We start from the raw sequence: 20528 nt of genomic DNA, 5'->3' as shown, positions 1-20528 counted from the left end.
AAAACTTTTAACAATTTATTTCTGAGGATTTCACTATGGGTCTCAGTCTTCTAGCTGGACACCTAATCACATAGCCAACCAGAGACTTCGCCAATCTTTTATTACTTTCCTTAAGGAGCACAGTGTTTTGTACAAAAAAGTGAACTTAATGTGCATTTTAACCCTAAATTCAAGCATATTCATGTATTTGTCTTCAATACAACTATACTGAAATGCGTGGACAATAAGTAACACAAAGCAATTAAAAGCATCTGAATCTTGGCTTTCCAGTCAAAAAGGTGGCATAGGCAGACATGGCTCGCCTCTTCACACAACCACATTAAAATTACAATAAAATATAGAGCAACCAGCACTGAGAACCATCTGAAATCGAGTTGAATGGAAGTCTGAAAACTACAAAATAAAAGAAACCACATTTACCCACAATGGAGGGAGGGGCATAGACGCAGAATGGGGTGGCCCCACACCCACATGTGGTAGACAAAATTCGGGAAGGATATCTCAGGAGAGGGGAATCTCGACCCCACACCAGTACACCAACCCAAGGGTTCCACTGCCAGTAAGATAAATTCCCACAAGTTCTGTCTGCAAAAAAACCCAGCAGGGAGTGAGTCAGTGGAAGAAACTGCTGAAGTTCCAAGCAGTTCCTCTTAAAAGAACCCATACAGGGACTCACCTACTCAAACTTACTCCCTCTGAGCTCTAGCACTGGGGTAGCAGCTTGAAAGGTACCAGCATACTTGGAAAAACTGAAGTGTCTGGCATCAAGGTGAGCAGAAGCCATTGTCCCATTTCTAAACTCTCTCCCCACAGAGCCACAAAGCTGGCAAGCAGGTGCCTTATCTAAGACTCCATCAACATGGCTAACACTGTTTGACCCTCCTGGGAGATCCCTAAAGACTCTGCTTTGCCCAGTTTACAGGCCCACCCAAGTTGCTTCTCCATAAGAATGGCTGGTCTCCACTTACTGTGCACAACTTCCTAAATACTCTCAAATAAGCAACAGCTGGCCTCGGTGAGTCTCAGGTCCCACACTAGCGGCAACCAGGCTAGATTCACTTTGGCTTCACCTGGGAATCTCCAAGCTCAGCACGAATAGCAGCCATCTGGATGGCCTGGGTAAATCCCTCCCACTGACCTAACAACAAAAACCAAGGCTCAACTACAAGAGGAGGGTGTACTCAGTCCACACAGAGGGCACATCTAGAGTACCCAGCTTGGGTGATATGGAAGGCTGTGCCACTGGACCCTACAGGACACCTACTACATTAAGTCACACTACTGAGACAGGGAGTCATAGCGGCTCTACCTAATACATAGAAACAAACACAGGGAGGCTTCCAAAATGAAGAGACAAAGAAATATGGCCCATATGAAAGAACAGACTGACTCCAGAAAAAGAGCTAAACAAAATGGAGATAAGCAATCTACCAGATGCAGAGTTGAAAACATTGGTTATAAGGATGCTCAAGGACCTTAGTGAACACCTCAGCAGCATAAAAAAGACTCAGTCAGAAACAAGAATATACTAATTAAAATAAAGAACAATTTACAGGGAAACAACAGTAGTATGAATGAAGCTGAGAATCAAATTAATGATTTGGGACAAAAGGAACCAAAAAACAACAGTCAGAACAAGAAAAAAGAATTTAAGAAAAATGAGGATAGTGCACAATGTCTGAGACAACTTCAAGAGACTCAATGTTTGCATCGTGGGGTGCCAGAAGGAGAAAAAGAGCAAGAAATTGGAAATCTATTGAAAAAGCAGTGAAAGAAAACTTCCCCAATTCAGTGAAAGAAAGATGCATGCAAGTCCAGGAAGCACAGAGAGTCCCAAACAAGATGGAGGCAAAAAGGTCCACTCCAAAACACATCATAATTAAAATGCCAAAGGTTAAAGGTGGAGCTAGAATCTTAAAAGCAGCAAGAGAAAAGGAGAGAGTTACCAGAAAGGAATTCCCATAAGATTGTTAGCTGTCTTCTCAAAAGACTATGCAGGCTAGAAGGTATTGGCAAGAAATATTCAAAGTCACAAAAAGTGGGGACCCACAGCCAAGATTGCTCTACCCAGCAAAGCTATCATTTAGAATCGCAGGGCAGATAAAGAGCTTCCCAGACAAGGAAAAAACTAAATGAGTTCTTCATCACCAAACCATAATCACATGAAACGTTAAAGGGACTTATTCAAGAGAAAGAGGACCAAAACTATGAATAAAATGGCATTAAATACATATCTATCAACAACTGAATCTACAAAATAAACTAAGCAAACAAGAATACAGACAGAATCATGGATACAGAGAGCGTTTTGATGGCTGCCAAATGGGAGGAGGGTGTAGGGGAATGGGTGAAGAGGTGAGGGGATTAAGAAGCACAAATAGGTAGCTACAAAATAGCCATGGGGGTGTAAAGTACAGTATAGGATATGGAGGAGCCAAAGAACTCATGCAGGAAACATGGACATAAACAATGGTGTAGGGATTGCCTGAGGGAGTAGAGGGTGCTGGGTTGAGTGAAGCAAAGAGGCAGAAAAAAAATCAGGGAAACTGTAATAGCATACTCAATAAATTTTTTTAAAAAAGCACTTGAATCTTGCACTGACTGGTATGGCTCAGTGGAATGGGGGCTGTCCTGAAAATCAATAGGGCTTTGGTTTGATTCACTGTCAGGGCACATGACTAGGAGGATGCAGGCCAAGTCTCCAGCTGGTGGTGTGCAAGAGACAGCCAATCAATGTTTGTCTCCTTCTTTCTCCCTCCCTTCCCCTTTCTCTAAAAATAAATAATCATCTAAAAAAAATCTGAATTATCACCATATTTTGTGATCATAAGAGACATTTTCTTACATGACAGTAACCATGTCATCTAAAGACAAAATCATTAAAATATCATCTACCATAAGTTTCTATTCCCAAGAGACATCACTTTATGGGAAAATTTGCATGAACCAGTCTGATGTGCTGACAGCGTGAGTAGAAGTCCTTAGCCTCCATAGGGTTTACTCACCCTAACAGCTACAACCTTAGGACAAGGCTGACTCTCTGTTGGTTGTGTGTGTGTGTGTGTGTGTACCCTATACATATGACAAAATATATCAATGTTTCATTGAAATGTTTTGCCAATTATCAAGGAAATTATTCACCAGTGATGTGGGCAGAGAGGCATGGACAGTTAAATCTCTGCTTCATTGAAATTTTACAAATAGTAAATAAAATGTTTAAAGATTTCTGCCCAACTTTCCAAAGAAATGTGAATATATAGCAGTGGTACACAAGGATTCATTTTTTTCTGTTTTTAGAGAAAGAAGAAGGGGGTTAAGAGAGAGAGGTAGAGAAACATCGATACAAGAGAGAAACTTCGATTGGTTATCCCTCTGCACACAGCCCAAGAGAGGAGTGAACCCACAACCCTAGCATGTGCCCTGGGAATCATATCCATGACCTTTCGGCTTAGAAGATAATATTCCAACCAAGTGAGTCACACTGGCCAGGGTCATTAAATGTTTTAAAGAGATCAGAGCATAACAGCAAAATGGAAAGAGAACAGGTACATGTTTCCATTGTATTACTATTGTAGAAAGAAAATATGCCTAGTAGTCTCTGCATTATGAATGTACAACAAACTTCCTAGAGTATGCAAAAGAGATGAAAATGTTCATCATATTAAAAGAAAAAAACACACACACACACAAAAATTACACAGCAATTTCCCACAGCAGTATTCAGGGAAATGCTGTGCCATCAAGTAACAAGAGACCATCTGTGTTCAAACTCCAGACAACGGTGGGCTACATAAAATTCAAAAGGCTCCCAGGGATTTTTAATAAGCAAAGTGCATTTTTACTACACAAAGGAGTTATTTAAACCTTTCCCAAATTTATCTAGGAAGAGAGCACTTTGTTCACGGCACAAGACAGTGTTCCTGGAATACCAGGTTTGAGGATGACTCAATGATTTAAAAAGAATCTTATCAATAAATCACCTCAGGAACACTATTTTTCTTAAAACTTCTGTGCCAATGTACTAATTCACAAGAAATGCCAACTAAAAATAAAACTGAGTTCCTCTCAAAGAGGGAGTATATAGTTTATACTAGTTAATAAGTTAATAATAAAGCAAGTTATACTACTCAATATTCTATCTTAGGCAGTGCAATCAAAGGCTATTTTATTAGTGAATATTGTCCCTGGCTTCCAACGTAACATCCTCAGAGATCAGAATTATGGATATGGAATTAACACAAAACGGTGGGTGCTTTATATAAAAGTTGCAAGATCAAGACTAGCAACAATCAAATTTTTTTGAATTCTGAGGTCTTCAGACATTAACTTGTAAAATCTAAAAAAGTAACAGTAAATTGCAATAACAGTGCAATAAAACTTTATTTCCTACACACTAGATAAGATTGGGAAAGGCTTAGAAATACTAAAGTAGCAAAGATCAGAGACATTCATCTGTGTAAGTTCCAGTATTTTGAGGGAGGAAAGCATTCTGGTATCAGATGAACTGCTGGAAAAATCTAACAATACATGATACTACACAGAAAGCAATCATCTTGGGTCTTTAGCCCTAGGATCAGCAAGGGTAAAATTTTAATATACTATATACTTTCTTTAAAAAGTGTTTATGTAGGAAGTGTTACTATATTATCCCAACACAAATTTATTACACATTAATGTTTTTCTTATTATCCAGTGTCTATGATATTAGCAATCTCAAGTAGATTTTTTTTAAAGCCACTTTTCTTTCTTAATGTAGAATAATAAAATAGTACTTACTTTGCTTCATAAGTTGAACGGCTAAAGTTGGACAGTTGGAACACATCAGAGAAAACATGCGGACCACCATTATAAACATTCCGGAACTTAAAATTGGTGGAGTCACTACCAATAACTGTTGAACATTTGTAAGCAGATCTTTGGAGGCAACCTGCTGGAGTAAATTCTTCACAAACATGAGGAAAAAAATGTCATATTGTGATTCCACAATTTAACAATTTCATGAAAATACCACCGAGGACTGGATGCTTACCTCCTCATGTTGGAAGTTGTCCACTAGACGTGCAAAACAAAGGCAAGTGCTTTCTACTGACTTTTTGTCCTATATTTTTAAATAAAGGAAAATAAAGCTTATTAATATAAAACATGTTCACTGTCATAAACCACTAACTTATCTTCTCCTAACCCAAAAATCTTCAAGTCTGGCTGAAATAGATGTGAGCTGTAACAATGCAATGAGCCCAAGAAAGGTACAATCAATAACAGGATTTCAAAGCAAAGAGAATCACACTGGTAAAACCTCCCTCCTTAAGGCTCAAAGAGATAAATGCAAATATACAGAAAAGAAGAAACAACCTTTTTACTTCTATAATTTTATTTTATTCATCTGTGTTTTTATTTGTGGGAAGTTCAGAAAGAGAAGAGTCAGCTCATCTAAGTGTCACATATGGATAAACCTTATTATACTACTCCCCAGTGTACTTCTGTAATTTTAATACCTAAACGATTATAATAAAGAAAAATACCGTATCATCCTAAAAAGCATCCCCAGTGGAAACTGAATACTGAATACTGAAAACATGCATACATTAAGAATTTGAGAACAGTTAAACAGGTGTGTGTGAACCAGAGGTTAATTGGTAATGTGAAAAGGTAGGTATAGATTTGCTCTATTCACTATATAAAAAGTCCGGAAATACTATTAAGAGCAGCCTCAATGAGAAAATGTTTTAAATAATCCATACAAGAACAAAAAGAAACAATTTAATGGCTTAACCAGTGTTTTAAGAGACCTTGCTTTTTCCTAATAAATGTCTTCCAATGTGAAAACTAGACTTGTTTGTGTAAAAGCGAGAATGAGTGTATATTACAAAAGCCTTACATCTTCACTGTCACTGTCTAGAAAGCTGGTCCAATAGTGGCCAACTGTTGAACAACTCTGATTGCCATGCCTATTTCCAAAATAAGATACTGAAGTCACAGCTAACTAGAGAACATATTTCTAACTCCCATAAAGGTTATCTCAACCTAGCAAGTTTTTACAAGTAAATGAAGGACACTCTGTGTGTCTTGATCACCTTACAAGAAAACACTCCGGAGAGTCAACAATCATTACTATCTATCTTAATAAATCCTTTAACATACCTTAATGGTCCCAAGATTTTAAGTGTACTTTGTGAAGGTAATTTAAAAGCCAGATTTCTTTTTAAAAAACTCCCTTTATCAGCAGCACTTTAAAACATTGATTTATATTTAAAGAAAATTCAACTTCTCTATGGCCTTGAGTGGAGGTTTAACTCATGACCTGTCCTCCATCGCAGGCCTCTGGAAACCTTGCTTCTCAAACTACATTCATGAAGTCCATTCAGTCCATCTCCTAAATCATTGCTCCTGCTCTTCTGCTCAGACAGCTGCAGCCTACATACTCCATTTCATTTTTATTTGGGACACGTTTCCTCTCCTAATCTCATCCTCCTAGTCTTGTCTGTCTAACCCGATGCCTTTCCAAAAGGAAATTCTGATCATAGCAAATAGTAAACGCTCCATGTCTGCTAAAATAACAAATTTATCCCTTAAAGTCAAAATAGCTGAAGATATCAAACATATGGAATACTATTCATTTGCGTAAGTCCAACAATATTTACAAAATACCTAATACAGTACATGAGACTGAGTAACACATCAAATGATGGATCAAAACATTTCCTATTTATATACCCAGTTGGAGGATTTAAAATTCTAGTTAAAATTTACATTTTAAAAGTGTAATAAAAATGTTTATAACATAAAATAGTTTCATATTTTACCTGGTGAGTTAGCCTTTGGGTAAGCAATGGGAGGGAATCTGCCACAAAATGAAATTCATCTGGTGTGATACTCTGGCAGCAATTGGCTGCAATTGCTAGTGCATTTCTTTGGGCATTTATGCTGAAGAACTCTAGATACAGCAAGCAGTCTGCCAAACCACCCTAAAATATAGAAAACTGTTAAAATAAAGAAATACCCTTTATATCAGCAATTTAAAAAGCCTACTAATAAGTCTAGCACATCACTCTGGAAACACCATGTATACATAACAGAGACTGCAATCTAAGAGTTGTGTAAATGAAATCCAACAGGAAATGAAACACAGTGTTTCGGTAAGAACACTTACTGCTTGTAGAATGGCTTTACTGTGTCTCCGCGATAACATCTCCAAGGCGGTCAAGGCCTGCTCTGCCACATCAATACACTGAATTACTTGCAGCTGGGGACATGAAAGTAGGCAGCCTAAGGTTATCACTCAAGTTCTTTTCTAGTCACTTTTCTTCACAGTATTTCCTCTAATTTCCATCAGTCTATAATGCCTCTAACGTGAAACCCACTATGGGAAACTCACTTTATGACAGTGAGCAAGGCACTTTTTCTGCCTCAGCCTTCTCAGCTGTAAAATGAGGTTATACATAGCTATAACCTCACTGAGATGTTTTCTAGAAATAATGAAATTAGTTTTAATCAAGTACATTAAGATCTCTGAAGATTTTAATGTGGTAATTGCCATTATTAAAAATTAGAAGCCTGGGTTGACTATATAAATGTTTTATTAACATCAGATTTAAACTACTGCTCTGAAGTATTTTCCTGGAATCTTGGCAAAACAAAAAAACACAAAAAAAACACACACACAACTTTACTTAAACAATGAATGTTAAGAAGCATTTTTTAATGTGGCCTCACAATGTGATGTACTACTTTCAAGTTCAGAAGTGATGAGACCACTGAGACCTAAGCTTGAGCCCCTTTAGCCCCTGCTTTTAGGATTACCTTTTCTAAAAAGACAGGAATCGCATCTACCACAACAGCAGATGATCGAGGAAGGGCTTCCATCATGTATGTTAAGGCTCGACAAGCATGATTCATCTAGAAAACAATGTGTTTTTTCTTAAAAAACAAACAAACAAACAAAAAAACAAACAAACAAAAAAAAAAACAACCCTCAAAATATTAATTTGGAGTGTTTTTCAGAATGCAGGACATACTTACAATGTCAAAATTATGCTCCATCTGCAGTAATGTTATCTGTTAAAAGATTATTAAAAAGTATTAGAAGCTATTTACATTCTTACAGAAAAGTCCTAAAGGAAGTATTGCTTCCTCTACTTCAGCTGAAATGGAAAAGCATTACACAAAACTTTTATCATAGAAAAATTATATCAAGATAAAAACCTAGTATGCATGCACAAGAAATGATTGTGTGTAGGATGCCATGACTTACACACTATAGCTCCAAGTTGGGAACTTTCCTGGATTATTATCACATCATGATCCAGGTCAAAAACAAAGCCTTCCCATTGCTTACTATCCATCTTTCTAGTACCTCTAATACACCACTCCCTTTAGAAGCTCATTAACACATCACTGAAGACTTAATAGGCGTCAATAAATACTTTAGTACATAAATAAACAGAGCACCAATGAACAACTTTTGCTTAAATTAACAACTGATAGTACAGATCCAAGACCAAGACTTAAAACTCTTGTAAATAAGCTTCTCTAAAGTTTAGATAAGTACCATTTAACTCAGATGGAAAATACACAGCAGCATAGGATTTAAACACTCTTGTAGAAAAGACCTTAAGCACATTTCAACCACATTTTTCAAAGAAGGGAATGCAAAACTGCTAGGGGTGTACACATAATTCTCCTAAAGCAGCCAAGTTACCAAAATAATTTTCTATCTGTTGAAGCAGATGATCATTCATGGTCTTCTAGCTCAATGGAAAGTCTTAAATGCACTGAATTTAAGTTATAAAGTATTCTTCAATTAAATGCATAACTACAATAACAGACATCAAATATTCTAATACAATAATCATTTAGTAAGACTGTCTTCTTGGCTCTGAATTACACTGGGTACAGACTATTACATATACATCCCCTCTATTTCAGGGTTTAATAGCACTCTATTTCACAAATCCCCTACAATTAATCAGTCACTTAGAACACTCTAAACTGAAAAGAGATTGTCATGTTAACAGAAAAACTAACAAGTCCTGCAATTCTAAAAGTGGACTGAACCTAATACGACCATATTTGGGAAGGATTGTTCTAAATAGATTGATTCCCTTTCACCAAAATGACTATAGACACCCACATGTATGATAATGGATACATATATATTCACAATATTCTATTGTGAGGAAAGATAAATCTGGACAACTCATTAACAACAGTCATTATTAATAGCATGAGCTGACTCATGCAAGTCTATTAAGCACTTAAATCTAATCAATAAGCAGCAAATTAAGTAAATTTGACTATGTGTCAACATTTTTGCCTAGACTTAACAGCTTCTTTACTTCACTAATAACAACTTCATTTTAACATTAGACAGTATAAGGTAAACCTACTTCTTTGTTGCTATTCATTTTTTAACAAACAAGAACAAAACAAGAAAGTTTAATTTGGGTAACAGAAGGTAGTTATCCAAATTAATAGAAGAAATCTGTAATTCAAACATGAAAATTCGCATAGGCTAACTGTAAAAAAAATAAACAAGGAGATACTGCTCTTTACAAAACACTTAAGAATCAACATGGAAGGCTTTATAAAGTGGAGCTAGCTCTCATTATCCAAAGGTCTGAGTGGTAACATGTAAAAAAATTGATTTAATCTTCATCAGCCCCTGCCAAAGACCAGCCACACAACAACTAACAATGGGAAGAAAAAAAGGACTACATCACCTTGTATCTGACTAGTCTTCATTCAGCTCTCTCCTTAAAACTCAGCCTTTTCCCTATTTTGATAATGTGATCAATACCAATCACAATTTCATTCTGTCAACTAGGTATGTAAAAAAAAATTTACACAACTGTTTATTTTTTAATTCCCAGGTAAAATATGTTATAAATGTGTTCATGATATTTATGTTAGTCTTTGTTACTGTTTTATTCAGGCTCAAATTATAGCCAATTTAATTCTGGACTAAGGAAATTTACCAAGCTACTATTTAGAAGACATCATGCTCAAGAACCTATCTCCTCCTGTAGTTTTACATTAAAAGGCTTAAGTAATTAAGTTTAGTAAATTCTAAATATCAACTCATACTTGTGTTGAAAAATCATTAAAAGATTTTTTAAGTTATTTTTCTATTGTGGTTATTGTTTTTGTTTGGTTTTGGGCGCTTCTTCTTTTGTTTTTGCTTAACAACAAAAAAACCCTTTTAAGCTGGAAGGATCCATGTGGGCTGTGGCTTGACAGCTCGGCCACACACACAATTGTCAAACATGAAACCTGCCTGGTGCACAAAGAAACCCACAAGTGAGCTGCTTATCACTGCCCCATGTACCACAGGCTGAATGAGAAAGCATGCCGGTTTTGGGGTAGCAAGTCAAGAGGCCAACAATTTAAAACTAGTCATTTAAGTATCCAAGATGGGGTAACTATTCATCAAGAAGTGGTTTAGAAAATTTACTAACTCATTATTAGCAATCACTCACATTATTTATAAACATGAAATAAAAGCACTAAGCCATACTCTACTGTCTCCTTGTTCTGCCATGTTTTAAAATTCATGATGACAATAATTGTACTTTCAGTAAGTATATGGGCAGCACAGAGGACAAGTGAGGTAAAACAAGGGGGAAACTCTATCTTACCAAGGCTGGAACAACACTCTTGACAGGAAACCCTCCCAGTGTCTCCTCATTTCCCATAACCAGTAACTGACACATTTCAATGACTGCCTGGAGTTGCTGGCTTTCATCACTTGCTTGCAGTCCTTGCAGAAGCTGCTGGGCCTTAGAACCTACACAGGGGGAATAAATGATTATTTTTAAACATTTAAGAAAATTATTACTAGGTAAAAGATATGACTCTAGTCCTGGCTGGTATGGCTCAGTGGTTGAGTGCCAGCCCGAGAATCAAAGGGTCGCTGGTTCCATTCTCAGTCTAGGGCACATGCCTGGGATTTAGGCCAGGTTCCCAGTGGGGGGCATGGGAGAGGCAACCAAACATTGATGTTTCTCTCCCTCTTTTTTTTTCCTCTTTCCCTTCTCCTCTCTAAAAAATAAAATAAAATCTTTTTTAAAAAGCGACTTTACATACAGGATTTTGCTGTGTATAATGTACACGTTTTTGCCCAAAAATTTGAGGAAAAAATAAGGATGCTTATTATACATGGGTTGTACTAATTTTGTGTCTATGTTTTTAATTCTTTTATTTATGCTTATGTGTTAAAAGCGTAACTCTAGAAACCAATAATGATATCTGCACACAAAATAATACCCTGGAAAACAATAATCAGTTTCATTTCTAAATATAATTAATTAATTAATTGAATTAAAAATTAAAATGAGAAAGCTTTTTCCCCCTGAAAATTTGGGCCAAAAATGTGGGTGCACATTATACACGGGGGTGCATTACTCAGCAAATTATCATGATACCTAGCTGCTGATCTTCTTTGAGTCCCAACTAAAGTCTAGGTCCATTATCAGGGTTAAGACAAGCTGCTGATAATTCAAGACCAATTAGCTGAATTTACTCTGCCTTAAAGTGATCTCAAGTTATTTGTCTAAATATTTTTGTCTTAATATTTATCTACTTAAATGACACAAGCTGACTGATTTTTTAATGGCTAAAACAAAAAATATACACATGACTATTATAAATTGTTACTGTTAAAATATCTTTTAAATGTCTATAACATATATAAAATGTTAAGTGTACATGTATAGTGAGCAAGTTTTCTGAAATAATAAACACTTGCTAAACAATGATACCCAGACTTCAAAGGAAATGTCATAAATCTCTCAATACCTGCATCACAATAAATGTAATCCCTCAATACCTGCATCACAATAAATGTAATCCAAGTAACAGTGAACGAGAAAAGGACATAGGTAATAGAACAATGCACCTAACAAGAGATTGGAAAGAAAAAGACTATTTTCTAAAAATAAAAAACAGCAAATGAAGGACCTTTCTACCTCCTCTTATTTCATTTGCAGATATTACTATCAGAGTACTTTTAGAGAAATACTTTTAAGGCTCAATTCCATTGTTCAAACAACGGAAAAATGCTGACTCACAGGAATAAAAAAAAGCTGTCAAAAAGCTGAACAAGACACTCAAAAATTTTGAATTTTCATGAACACCTTTCCTACTTGTAATTATGATTAATTCATTCAATGCTGACCAAATTTATACCTCACATTCCTTTCGAGCCCCTTCTCTTCTTACACTCTCTCAGCTTATCCTTTTAATATTGGATTTTTTCCACTTCCATATCACTGGGTATCAAAATGAGTGGAAACATGTTTGGAAAACGTCAATAAATGTAGAATGAACATGAAAACCAAAGGTTCTTATTTCAATAAAGCTTCAATGTATTTCTGGGGGGCATAGCATTTCAGAGGGACACAGGTGATCCTTGCAAGGTTTATTTTATTATTTCAGACTATGGCTGATAAACTGCACAACTATCACTGACTTCCTACCTTTACCATAATTAACAGTCCATGTAAAAATATGTTTCAAGAAAGTCAAGTTCAAAGGGATACCATCTTTAAGATTTTTAAACTAAATAATATCATTTCTAGTTAGAGCAGGCTTGTCATTTCTGTGTTGAAATAATGTGGAAGGAAAAACAAAATGGGGGGAAAATAACTAGTGAAAATAAGAGAATCCTCAGTTGCTTCTATATTTGTTTTTAAAGGATGAAATAGTTTATATAAGCATAACCACCTAAAAAAACAACTGACACATGTCACTGGATATATTATAAATAGCGAGGCTTGCGATTCTAAGGATACATTGTTCTGACATGATCAAAATCATCATCAATATCCACTGGAAGGCATTATGCTAAAGTGAAATAAGGAAGACAAAGACAAATATCATATGACTTCACTTTTATGTGAATCTAAAACAAAATAAAAAAACAAACAGAAACAAATTCTTAAATGTCGAGAACAAACTGATGACTGTCAGATGGAGGAAGGGTTGAGAGGCTGGGTGAAAAAGGGTGAAGGGATTAAGATGTACAGATTGGCAGTTAGAAAATAGTTACAGAGATATAAAGTACAGTTCAGGGAATACAGTCAATAATGCTGTCATAACTAAATACTCCAGGTGGGTGCCAAGACTAACCTGGGGAATCACTTTGTTATTTATATAAATGTATAACCACCTAATGTTGTATACCTGAAACTAATGTAATATTGAATGGTAACTATAATTCAAAAATAAAAATTAAAATACGAAAAAAATAAATGTAAGGTCTCAGGAACCACCCAGAAGTCTATGGACCATCCCTCGAAATCATTATCACAAAGCAGGGATTGGTTGGCAAATATTTTCTATAAAGAGCTAAATCTGGCTTCCTACTTGTTTTTGTACAATCTGTAAAATAAAAATGATTTTCGCATTTTTAACTAGCTGAAAAAATTTAAGAATAATATTTTTGACAGATGAAATATAAATTTCACTGTTCATAAATAAAATTTTATTGGATTACAGCTATGGTAATGTTTATATAGTGCCTGTGTCTGCTTTTGTGCCACAGTACCCGAGTTGAAGAGTTGCAACAGAGATGCTATGGTGTACAAAGGTCAAAATATTTACTATCTGGCCCATTAAAGAAAATATAAGCAAAGATGGACCAAATGAGTAAGAATGTAAAGAATTTCAACAGAATTGGAATCTATAATAAAAATCAAATAACTGTTTAGAGCTGAAAAACATAATATAAAATTTAAGAACTCACTCACTGGTTTAACAATACACTGAAGAAGAGAGCAGAAAAAGGAATTAGTGAATTTAAAAGCTGGCCAATACAAAGTTTTCAAACTGGGCAGAAGGGAGAAATGCTGGTAAAAACAAACTGCAGCAAGAGAGACATGTCGAATGAGTCCAAAGTTTGAACATATATGATCTTGATACTCTCAGCAGGAATGAAAGGAGGGTATTTGAAGAGATAATGAGATAAGGGAAATATTTAAAGAGATTTTGGCCAAAAATTTTTCCAAAACAGGTAAAAGGTATCAATTCACAAATTCAAAGGTTCAATGAAACTGAAGCAAATTAAAAATGAAAGAAAGCGTCACATAGTCCTACTATAGGCAAACTACTAAAAATTATATTTTTAAAAAGCAAATCTTAAAATCCAAAGGAAGAAGATACTACCTTGAAAACGGCAATAGTAAATTTTGAACAGAAACTAGGAAAACCAGAAAACATTACAAGTGCTGAGAATTTTATAGATGGGGAAAGTATCTTTTACAAATTAAGGCTAATCAATGATTTCTCAAATTCAGAGAGAAGTAATTACCAGCAATCGTTTACTACATGAATAAAGAAGTTCTTCAGGCTAAAGGGAAATGAACCGTAAAAAGAAAATGCAGGAAGGAATTAAGAACACTAAAATGACATATATGTTGATAAACAAAAGAATATGGATGTTCTAAAATAACAATTACATCTTATTGTGTTACTAACATGCGTAAGTAAAGCAAATTAAAACAACAGCATTAAGTATGGCAGGAGGTGAAAAGAGTTAAAATGTACAGTTTTTGTACTGTTTGGGTACAATAAAATATTATTATAAGGTAGACTATAATAGACCAAGGATATACATTATAATCTTTAGAGTATCCACTAAAAGAAGTATATAAGGATATATAACTAAAAAGTTCGAAGAAATGACACCACACTATTGTTACACATGACTGGTAGGAAGGCAAAAAAATGGTGAAACTCTTAGAAGAGGGTGATTTACAACATCTGCCAAATGTTATATGCATTTACCTTTTTAAACAGTAATGTTCCTTTTAGAAATCTATCCTGAAGATAACACAGGAAAAAACAGGAAGGCTGTATTTCACTGCAGCACAACCAAAACTGGAAACAACCTGAATTATTTACCCAGTTCAACAGAAAACTGGTGCTTTACAAAAGGAAAAGAAATCTATCTCTCTTTCCCTCCCTCCCTCCCTGTCTTTCTCTATCTTGCAATCTACATATGCAGCAACTATGGAGAGTGAACACCAAAAACTACTTTTAGAAGCAAGGTAAAGTGTATAAAGTTCAGCACCATTATCTAGTAAAGGTAGTGTGTGTAAAACAGGTAACATGCATTTGTTTTTGTTTTGTTTTTTTTTTTTAAGTAAAAAACTAAGAACAAGCCATAAAATTAACAAAGGTTATTTGTGTGGGAGGAGGAAACAGGGTAAAGGGATATCAAGGGAAGAAGTGACTATGCTATTCTCATCAGGAACTGGAACTTTTGGCATGGGAGAAGATACAAGATAAAAGGTAATCAAAACCCTACAGTCCCGACTTTGAATTAGCAATATTAGTATGAACTCAAATTTATTTTAAAAGATAAAAAATTATTTCTTGTGTTTGTCCATTAAAGTGTCTAATAATAACAATCAAACCAGTAGTAATGAATATGCCTAGAGCCCAGACTGTGGGCTCCAAATACCATTTGGTATTTTTTAAAAAATCAGGGGTGTCTAAAGAAATGTCCAATTTCAGGTATGGAGAGGTGGGGAAAGGGGTAGCGGAAGGCACTGAACTTGTCACATCACAAAGCAAAACCCACTGAGATCTTATCAAAAAGATTAAGAAGCCAACCTCATAGAGATCCCATCATCAGCCAATGATGGGTCAATTTAACCATCAATGAAAATCACTTAAAAATGTCTACAAGTCTCTACCCACTTAACGATGACACCTAAACAATAACAACAGCAATTTAAAGAATGCAAAACCAACTATTTGAAAGCTGGTAAATAAAGAGGAGAAAATAATTTTTCTTATACCAAATTGTCTGGGAAGAGATACCCTTTATATATTGCTACTAAATTACTTCTTTTTATTTCTAGTTAAGTGAAGACTGATCATTAGACATGCAGTACTATCATCTTGCAATCCCTGCTATCTAGGCAGTAGGTTTCATTTTGATGTTTTATGAGACAATCAGACTTTATGTCCTTCCTAATATTAGAATACCATAAATTTTGCAGTCTTTCCCCATTAGGGAAAGAAAATAAAATCAAACTCAAATCTGAAAAAGTGTAAATATTTGTATGTCCTTATTTTTACAGTTACGAACTCAAAATATGCACATGAAGTGGTACCTAAGACTGGCTTAAAATAATCTTAGGAGTGGAGAGAATGGTGGAGGACATAAATGAAAAACTGGGATCAAGATCATGATATTCTAAATCCTTCGATGGTTACTGATCCCTTAGGTTAAACCCCCCATTTGCTGTGGGCCTGCCAAAGGTCCTGCATGAACTTGGAGAGAGCCTAAACCACTCAGCGCTCATCTTCTAATCTATCCCTCTCCCTTCACTCTTTCCACAGGCCTCTGCTTGCTGTCTACTTCTCAAGTGTGCCACGCTCATTCCCACCTCCCATGTGCACGTACGCTTTCCCTCGGACCTGTGCAGAGCTGGTTTCCTCACTTCATTTGGGTCTTCACAAAACCAACATGCCTCAGAGGTTTCTCTCATAAACCTATCTACATTTCCCCACCAAGAACCTACATTCTTACCCAGTGGTTTGTTTTCTTTCACTGGGCTGATACTACCTGACAGTTTTGTCTTGTTTCTTGCCAGGGTCACCCTTTAGCATGAACACTCCACGTGAAAAACAACTCTATCATCCTATCCAGGACTCAGTACTAGCCCAGGACCTAATACATACCACTAAATAAAAATCAACATTCAGCCCTGGCTGGTGTGGCTAAGTGGAATGAGCCTATGAACCAAAGGGCTGCAGGTTCGGTTACCAATCCAGGCACATTCCTGGGTTGTGGGGCCAGGTCCCTAGCACAGGGACATGCGAGAGGCAACCACACATTGGTGCTTCTCTCCCTTTCTCTCTCTCTTCCTAAAAACAAATAAAGAAAATCTTTTTTAAAAAACTCCATATTTGAGCACTCATGAAAACCCTGTACAGGGTATGTTATCTGAGAGTTGAGTATCAGGTCAGTAAAACAAACCAAAAACAGAAGTACCAGCTGCTTTTTAAATTTCCCGTCAAATACTAAAGCCAGGATATTTAAAAACCCTCAAGTGTTAAGTATAAATATTGAGTGTACATATACATGTTGAATTAAAAATTTTAAAGTATCTGACAGAAAATTATATAAGCACATATTAGTAAGGTCAGAACTGATAGGCTTCAGTAACACTTCAGAAACTTTGAAAATTGATCAAGACTGAAGCCTTAATTTAGCCTACTGAGTCTATGGAAACATTATCAGTGGAGTTATTAAAACACGATTAATTGTAGATTTTGCTTAAAGATGCAAAAGATAGTATTCTACACCAGAAAAAATTTAACTGGATTTGTAATTATGCAAACTTATATTTAGTTACAAATTAAGACCTTAAAAGTCACTGTTGTCACACCATACATGATAGGATCTCTGGATTATAATATAATACTTTGATTAAATGAGCCTAGTGACCGAGACTGGTAATTCTGCTGAGAAATCTTTCCCCTCAGGCTCATACTACAAAATGCCTTACAAGTTAAATTTTATTATAACATAAAAAACCTCAAGATTCAAATATATGCAAATCATGCCATCAGATGCTGTAATCATCTGAGATTTTTTTAAATTAAATTTACTGGGGTGACATTGGCTCATTGGGTCATATAGGTTTCAGGTATACATTTCTATGATACATGATCAGTATATTGCATTGTGTGCCTACCACCCAAAGTCAAATCATTTAATTAAACATGAGATTCTTTATTCTTCTACAGTTCATATAAAACAAAACAGAATCAATCCTGCTATAACCTTCGGTTTTCTAGTGATTCCAATTCAAATAGTATCTTAAGAGTTGCTGTATTTAAGGCAAGAATGTGTAAAAGCTCTTTTTTTAAAAACAGGTTAAACTTCATAAAAATGTCCCTACATGAAAATTTCTTACATCGATAGGTAAACAATAAAAACAGTTCTCAACAAATTATTAAGGATTTGGGGTCAAGAGAACAAACTGAAGTATTTACTTACTAGCTCCACTTCCAATTGTTCTGTGGAAAAGTTGTGACATCCGAGGACCAAGAGGGCCAAACAGGTGAGGAGGAAGACCCCTAGCCTCTAACAGAGCTAAAGAGAAAAGGGCAGGAGTGGATGAGTTGTTAATACAACGGATTTTATCAAAAAATTACAAGCAGCCCTGACTGGCGTAGCTCAGTGGATTGAGTGCAGGCTGTGAACCAAAGTGTCGCAGGTTCGATTCCCAGTCAGGGCACATGCCTGGGTTGCAGGCTATGACCCCCAGCAACCGCACATTGATGTTTCTCTTTCTCTCCCTCCCCCCAAAAAAATAAATAAAATCTTTTTAAAAAAAAATTACAAGCAACTGACTCATCACCTCACATAACTGACTTAGACAATGTTACTCTCCACTTTGAACTTTAAGCGAAGCTACATTAAACTTTCAAGACTACTGTCATATTAATTGTATTAATATAAGTTACAGCTACCCATGTGCCTACTCCAAGGCATCCTAAGGTTTTAATAGAGACACTGAGTATCAGTGTACCAGCACTATGTAAATGGTCCAAGAAAAACTCAAAGTAAATATTTATTTTGAAGAAATTATATGCCAAACACCCTTCTACTGTTCTTCCTCTGATATTTTCTAATCAGATATTCGTCATGAGAGCCTCTAAAAACATAAAAAATTATTTTTATCAGTTCCAAAAAGTGAGAAACCTGTGTTCATGAGAGTTCTGGTGAAAGAGAGATTGTTGTTAGCTTCTTCAGGAACTTAAAAGCAATCTGAAACTAATTAATAAATGTTTCTTGTAAGCGTCACAGTGCAAACCAACCATCTAAAAATGATAAAAATATATACTCATCCACTTATAGAGAGCATATATATATAAAGCTGATTTTTAAAAAAAGTACTTACAACATTAATATCTGGAGTTTATGTACACACTCTACATTAGGTTAACAAGAATACCAAAGAACATGGCAAAAGCACTCTACAAGATGCATCATGTTATCAGGTACCTTAATTTATTACCAGCTACACATGCAAATATCATAAAGAAAACTTTAAACATTCAAAATAAATATATAGGACTCTGTCCAGTTAAACAGTAATAATGAGGAGCCAGGAGATCATTTTTCAATTCCAAATCATCAGGCACCTCTAAATAAGCAGCTTTACTGGAGGTATAAGCATTGATGCTAGATTACGTTCAAACAAGCTTATCTGAATTAATTTCAACAAAGAAGAGTAATAACTGGCAGGCCATAGTAATGGTTTCTTATAAGCTCAAAACTGGCTTTACCTTGTAATCGTCCCATCTCAGAATCATCTGATTCACTCTCCCCAGAGGTGGTCATGCCCACAGCCCCTGCAACAGAACTAGAGGCTTCAAGGAGAAAAGGGGGAAAAAAGGCAAGGGTTAGCATCTGAACTCATTATGCCTGATTATCTCTAGAAAGAAAAATGAGTTTTATAGACTACAATGAATAAAGGCAACTAAATGTTTGTCCATCGCACATCAAGTTGTTCTTCTAGACTTCAATCTCTGGCTTTTATGAAAAGATGGATCAACCTAGTGTTACATAAGCATAAAAAATACCACCTTTGCATTGCATGCATACAGAGCTTAGAAAAATGCCTCATGCCTTCTTTGTTCCTGAAACTAAGATTTGTCCTGAAATCCTCTACCAAAATCCATGAAGACAGTAATGCTAACAATCACAAATATGACAGAAAGCAAAAGTGACATTTGGGGGAAATGTTTCCTGTAGATGTGTTCCTTCACCAGTCTGCTTTATATCTAGACTGCAGTCTTGATAAAAATCATTTATGTTTTCTTTAATTTCAAGAGTTTGCAAAGATTATACTCTTACTTCAAGGCCAAAGTATTAAAGATGCACATTACAACTAACAGATGACTGCAAAACACTGTCCTACAAAAGAGAGGGCAACTAAGATGTGAAAGCACGTGTAGAATGCAGAGTTCAAATTCAGAGGGATTCTAGTGCCGCAAACACTGACCTGACCTATAATCAGTTTAAGCAAACAGGTTGATTCCGTCACAAATCTGACCAGGAAGTGAAATTATACTCCTATAAAATTAACAGGTTTACTGTTCTTCCTTTCTACATCTGTTGATTCCTAAAGCATGTTTTTCCTCAGATGATTAAATTTATGTATGATCACATCATCCACAATACCTGTAAAATCACCAAGTAATAACAGAATGCAAGCCAGGAAGAATATTTTTGTCATTATTGTTTGAAGAGGCACAAAAGTAACATATGAATTTAAAGAGCTTTTCTGAAGAAAGAGGAGCTAATATACCAGCCATCAACTGTGTATTTTCTTAATGCTTTATTTCATACTTCATTAGGTGTTTTCTATCATTTCACTAGGATTTTTTTTTAAATCAGGAAAAATGTATGGTTTACAACAGGAGTCAGCAAACGGGCCCACATGCCAAATCCAGTGCAGCACATCAATTTGTAAATATAATTTTATTCGAACACAGCCAAACTC

The 20528-nt window shown here is 35.6% G+C and overlaps 1 protein-coding gene across 17 annotated transcripts in view; it reads right to left on the bottom strand.

The window, feature by feature from the left end:
- The window catches only part of TRIP12 (thyroid hormone receptor interactor 12), a 139861-nt gene that overhangs the window by 42916 nt on the left and 76417 nt on the right, over positions 1 to 20528 (bottom strand). For all 17 annotated transcript variants that reach the window (XM_045853306.1, XM_045853343.1, XM_045853376.1 and 14 more), the window contains 9 exons: positions 19309 to 19392; positions 18014 to 18109; positions 10635 to 10783; positions 8020 to 8055; positions 7801 to 7896; positions 7151 to 7243; positions 6804 to 6965; positions 5030 to 5098; positions 4777 to 4942 (listed from right to left, as the gene is read on the bottom strand). In XM_045853306.1, the coding sequence (XP_045709262.1) occupies positions 4777 to 4942; positions 5030 to 5098; positions 6804 to 6965; positions 7151 to 7243; positions 7801 to 7896; positions 8020 to 8055; positions 10635 to 10783; positions 18014 to 18109; positions 19309 to 19392 (951 nt within the window). The remainder of the gene's footprint in view (positions 1 to 4776; positions 4943 to 5029; positions 5099 to 6803; positions 6966 to 7150; positions 7244 to 7800; positions 7897 to 8019; positions 8056 to 10634; positions 10784 to 18013; positions 18110 to 19308; positions 19393 to 20528) is intronic.

This window comes from Phyllostomus hastatus, unplaced genomic scaffold, assembly GCF_019186645.2.
Source record: "Phyllostomus hastatus isolate PE091 unplaced genomic scaffold, TTU_PhHast_1.1 phas_contig_137, whole genome shotgun sequence".
NCBI classification, from domain to species: domain Eukaryota; kingdom Metazoa; phylum Chordata; class Mammalia; order Chiroptera; family Phyllostomidae; genus Phyllostomus; species Phyllostomus hastatus.
This window is presented reverse-complemented; position numbering and strand designations above follow the sequence as displayed.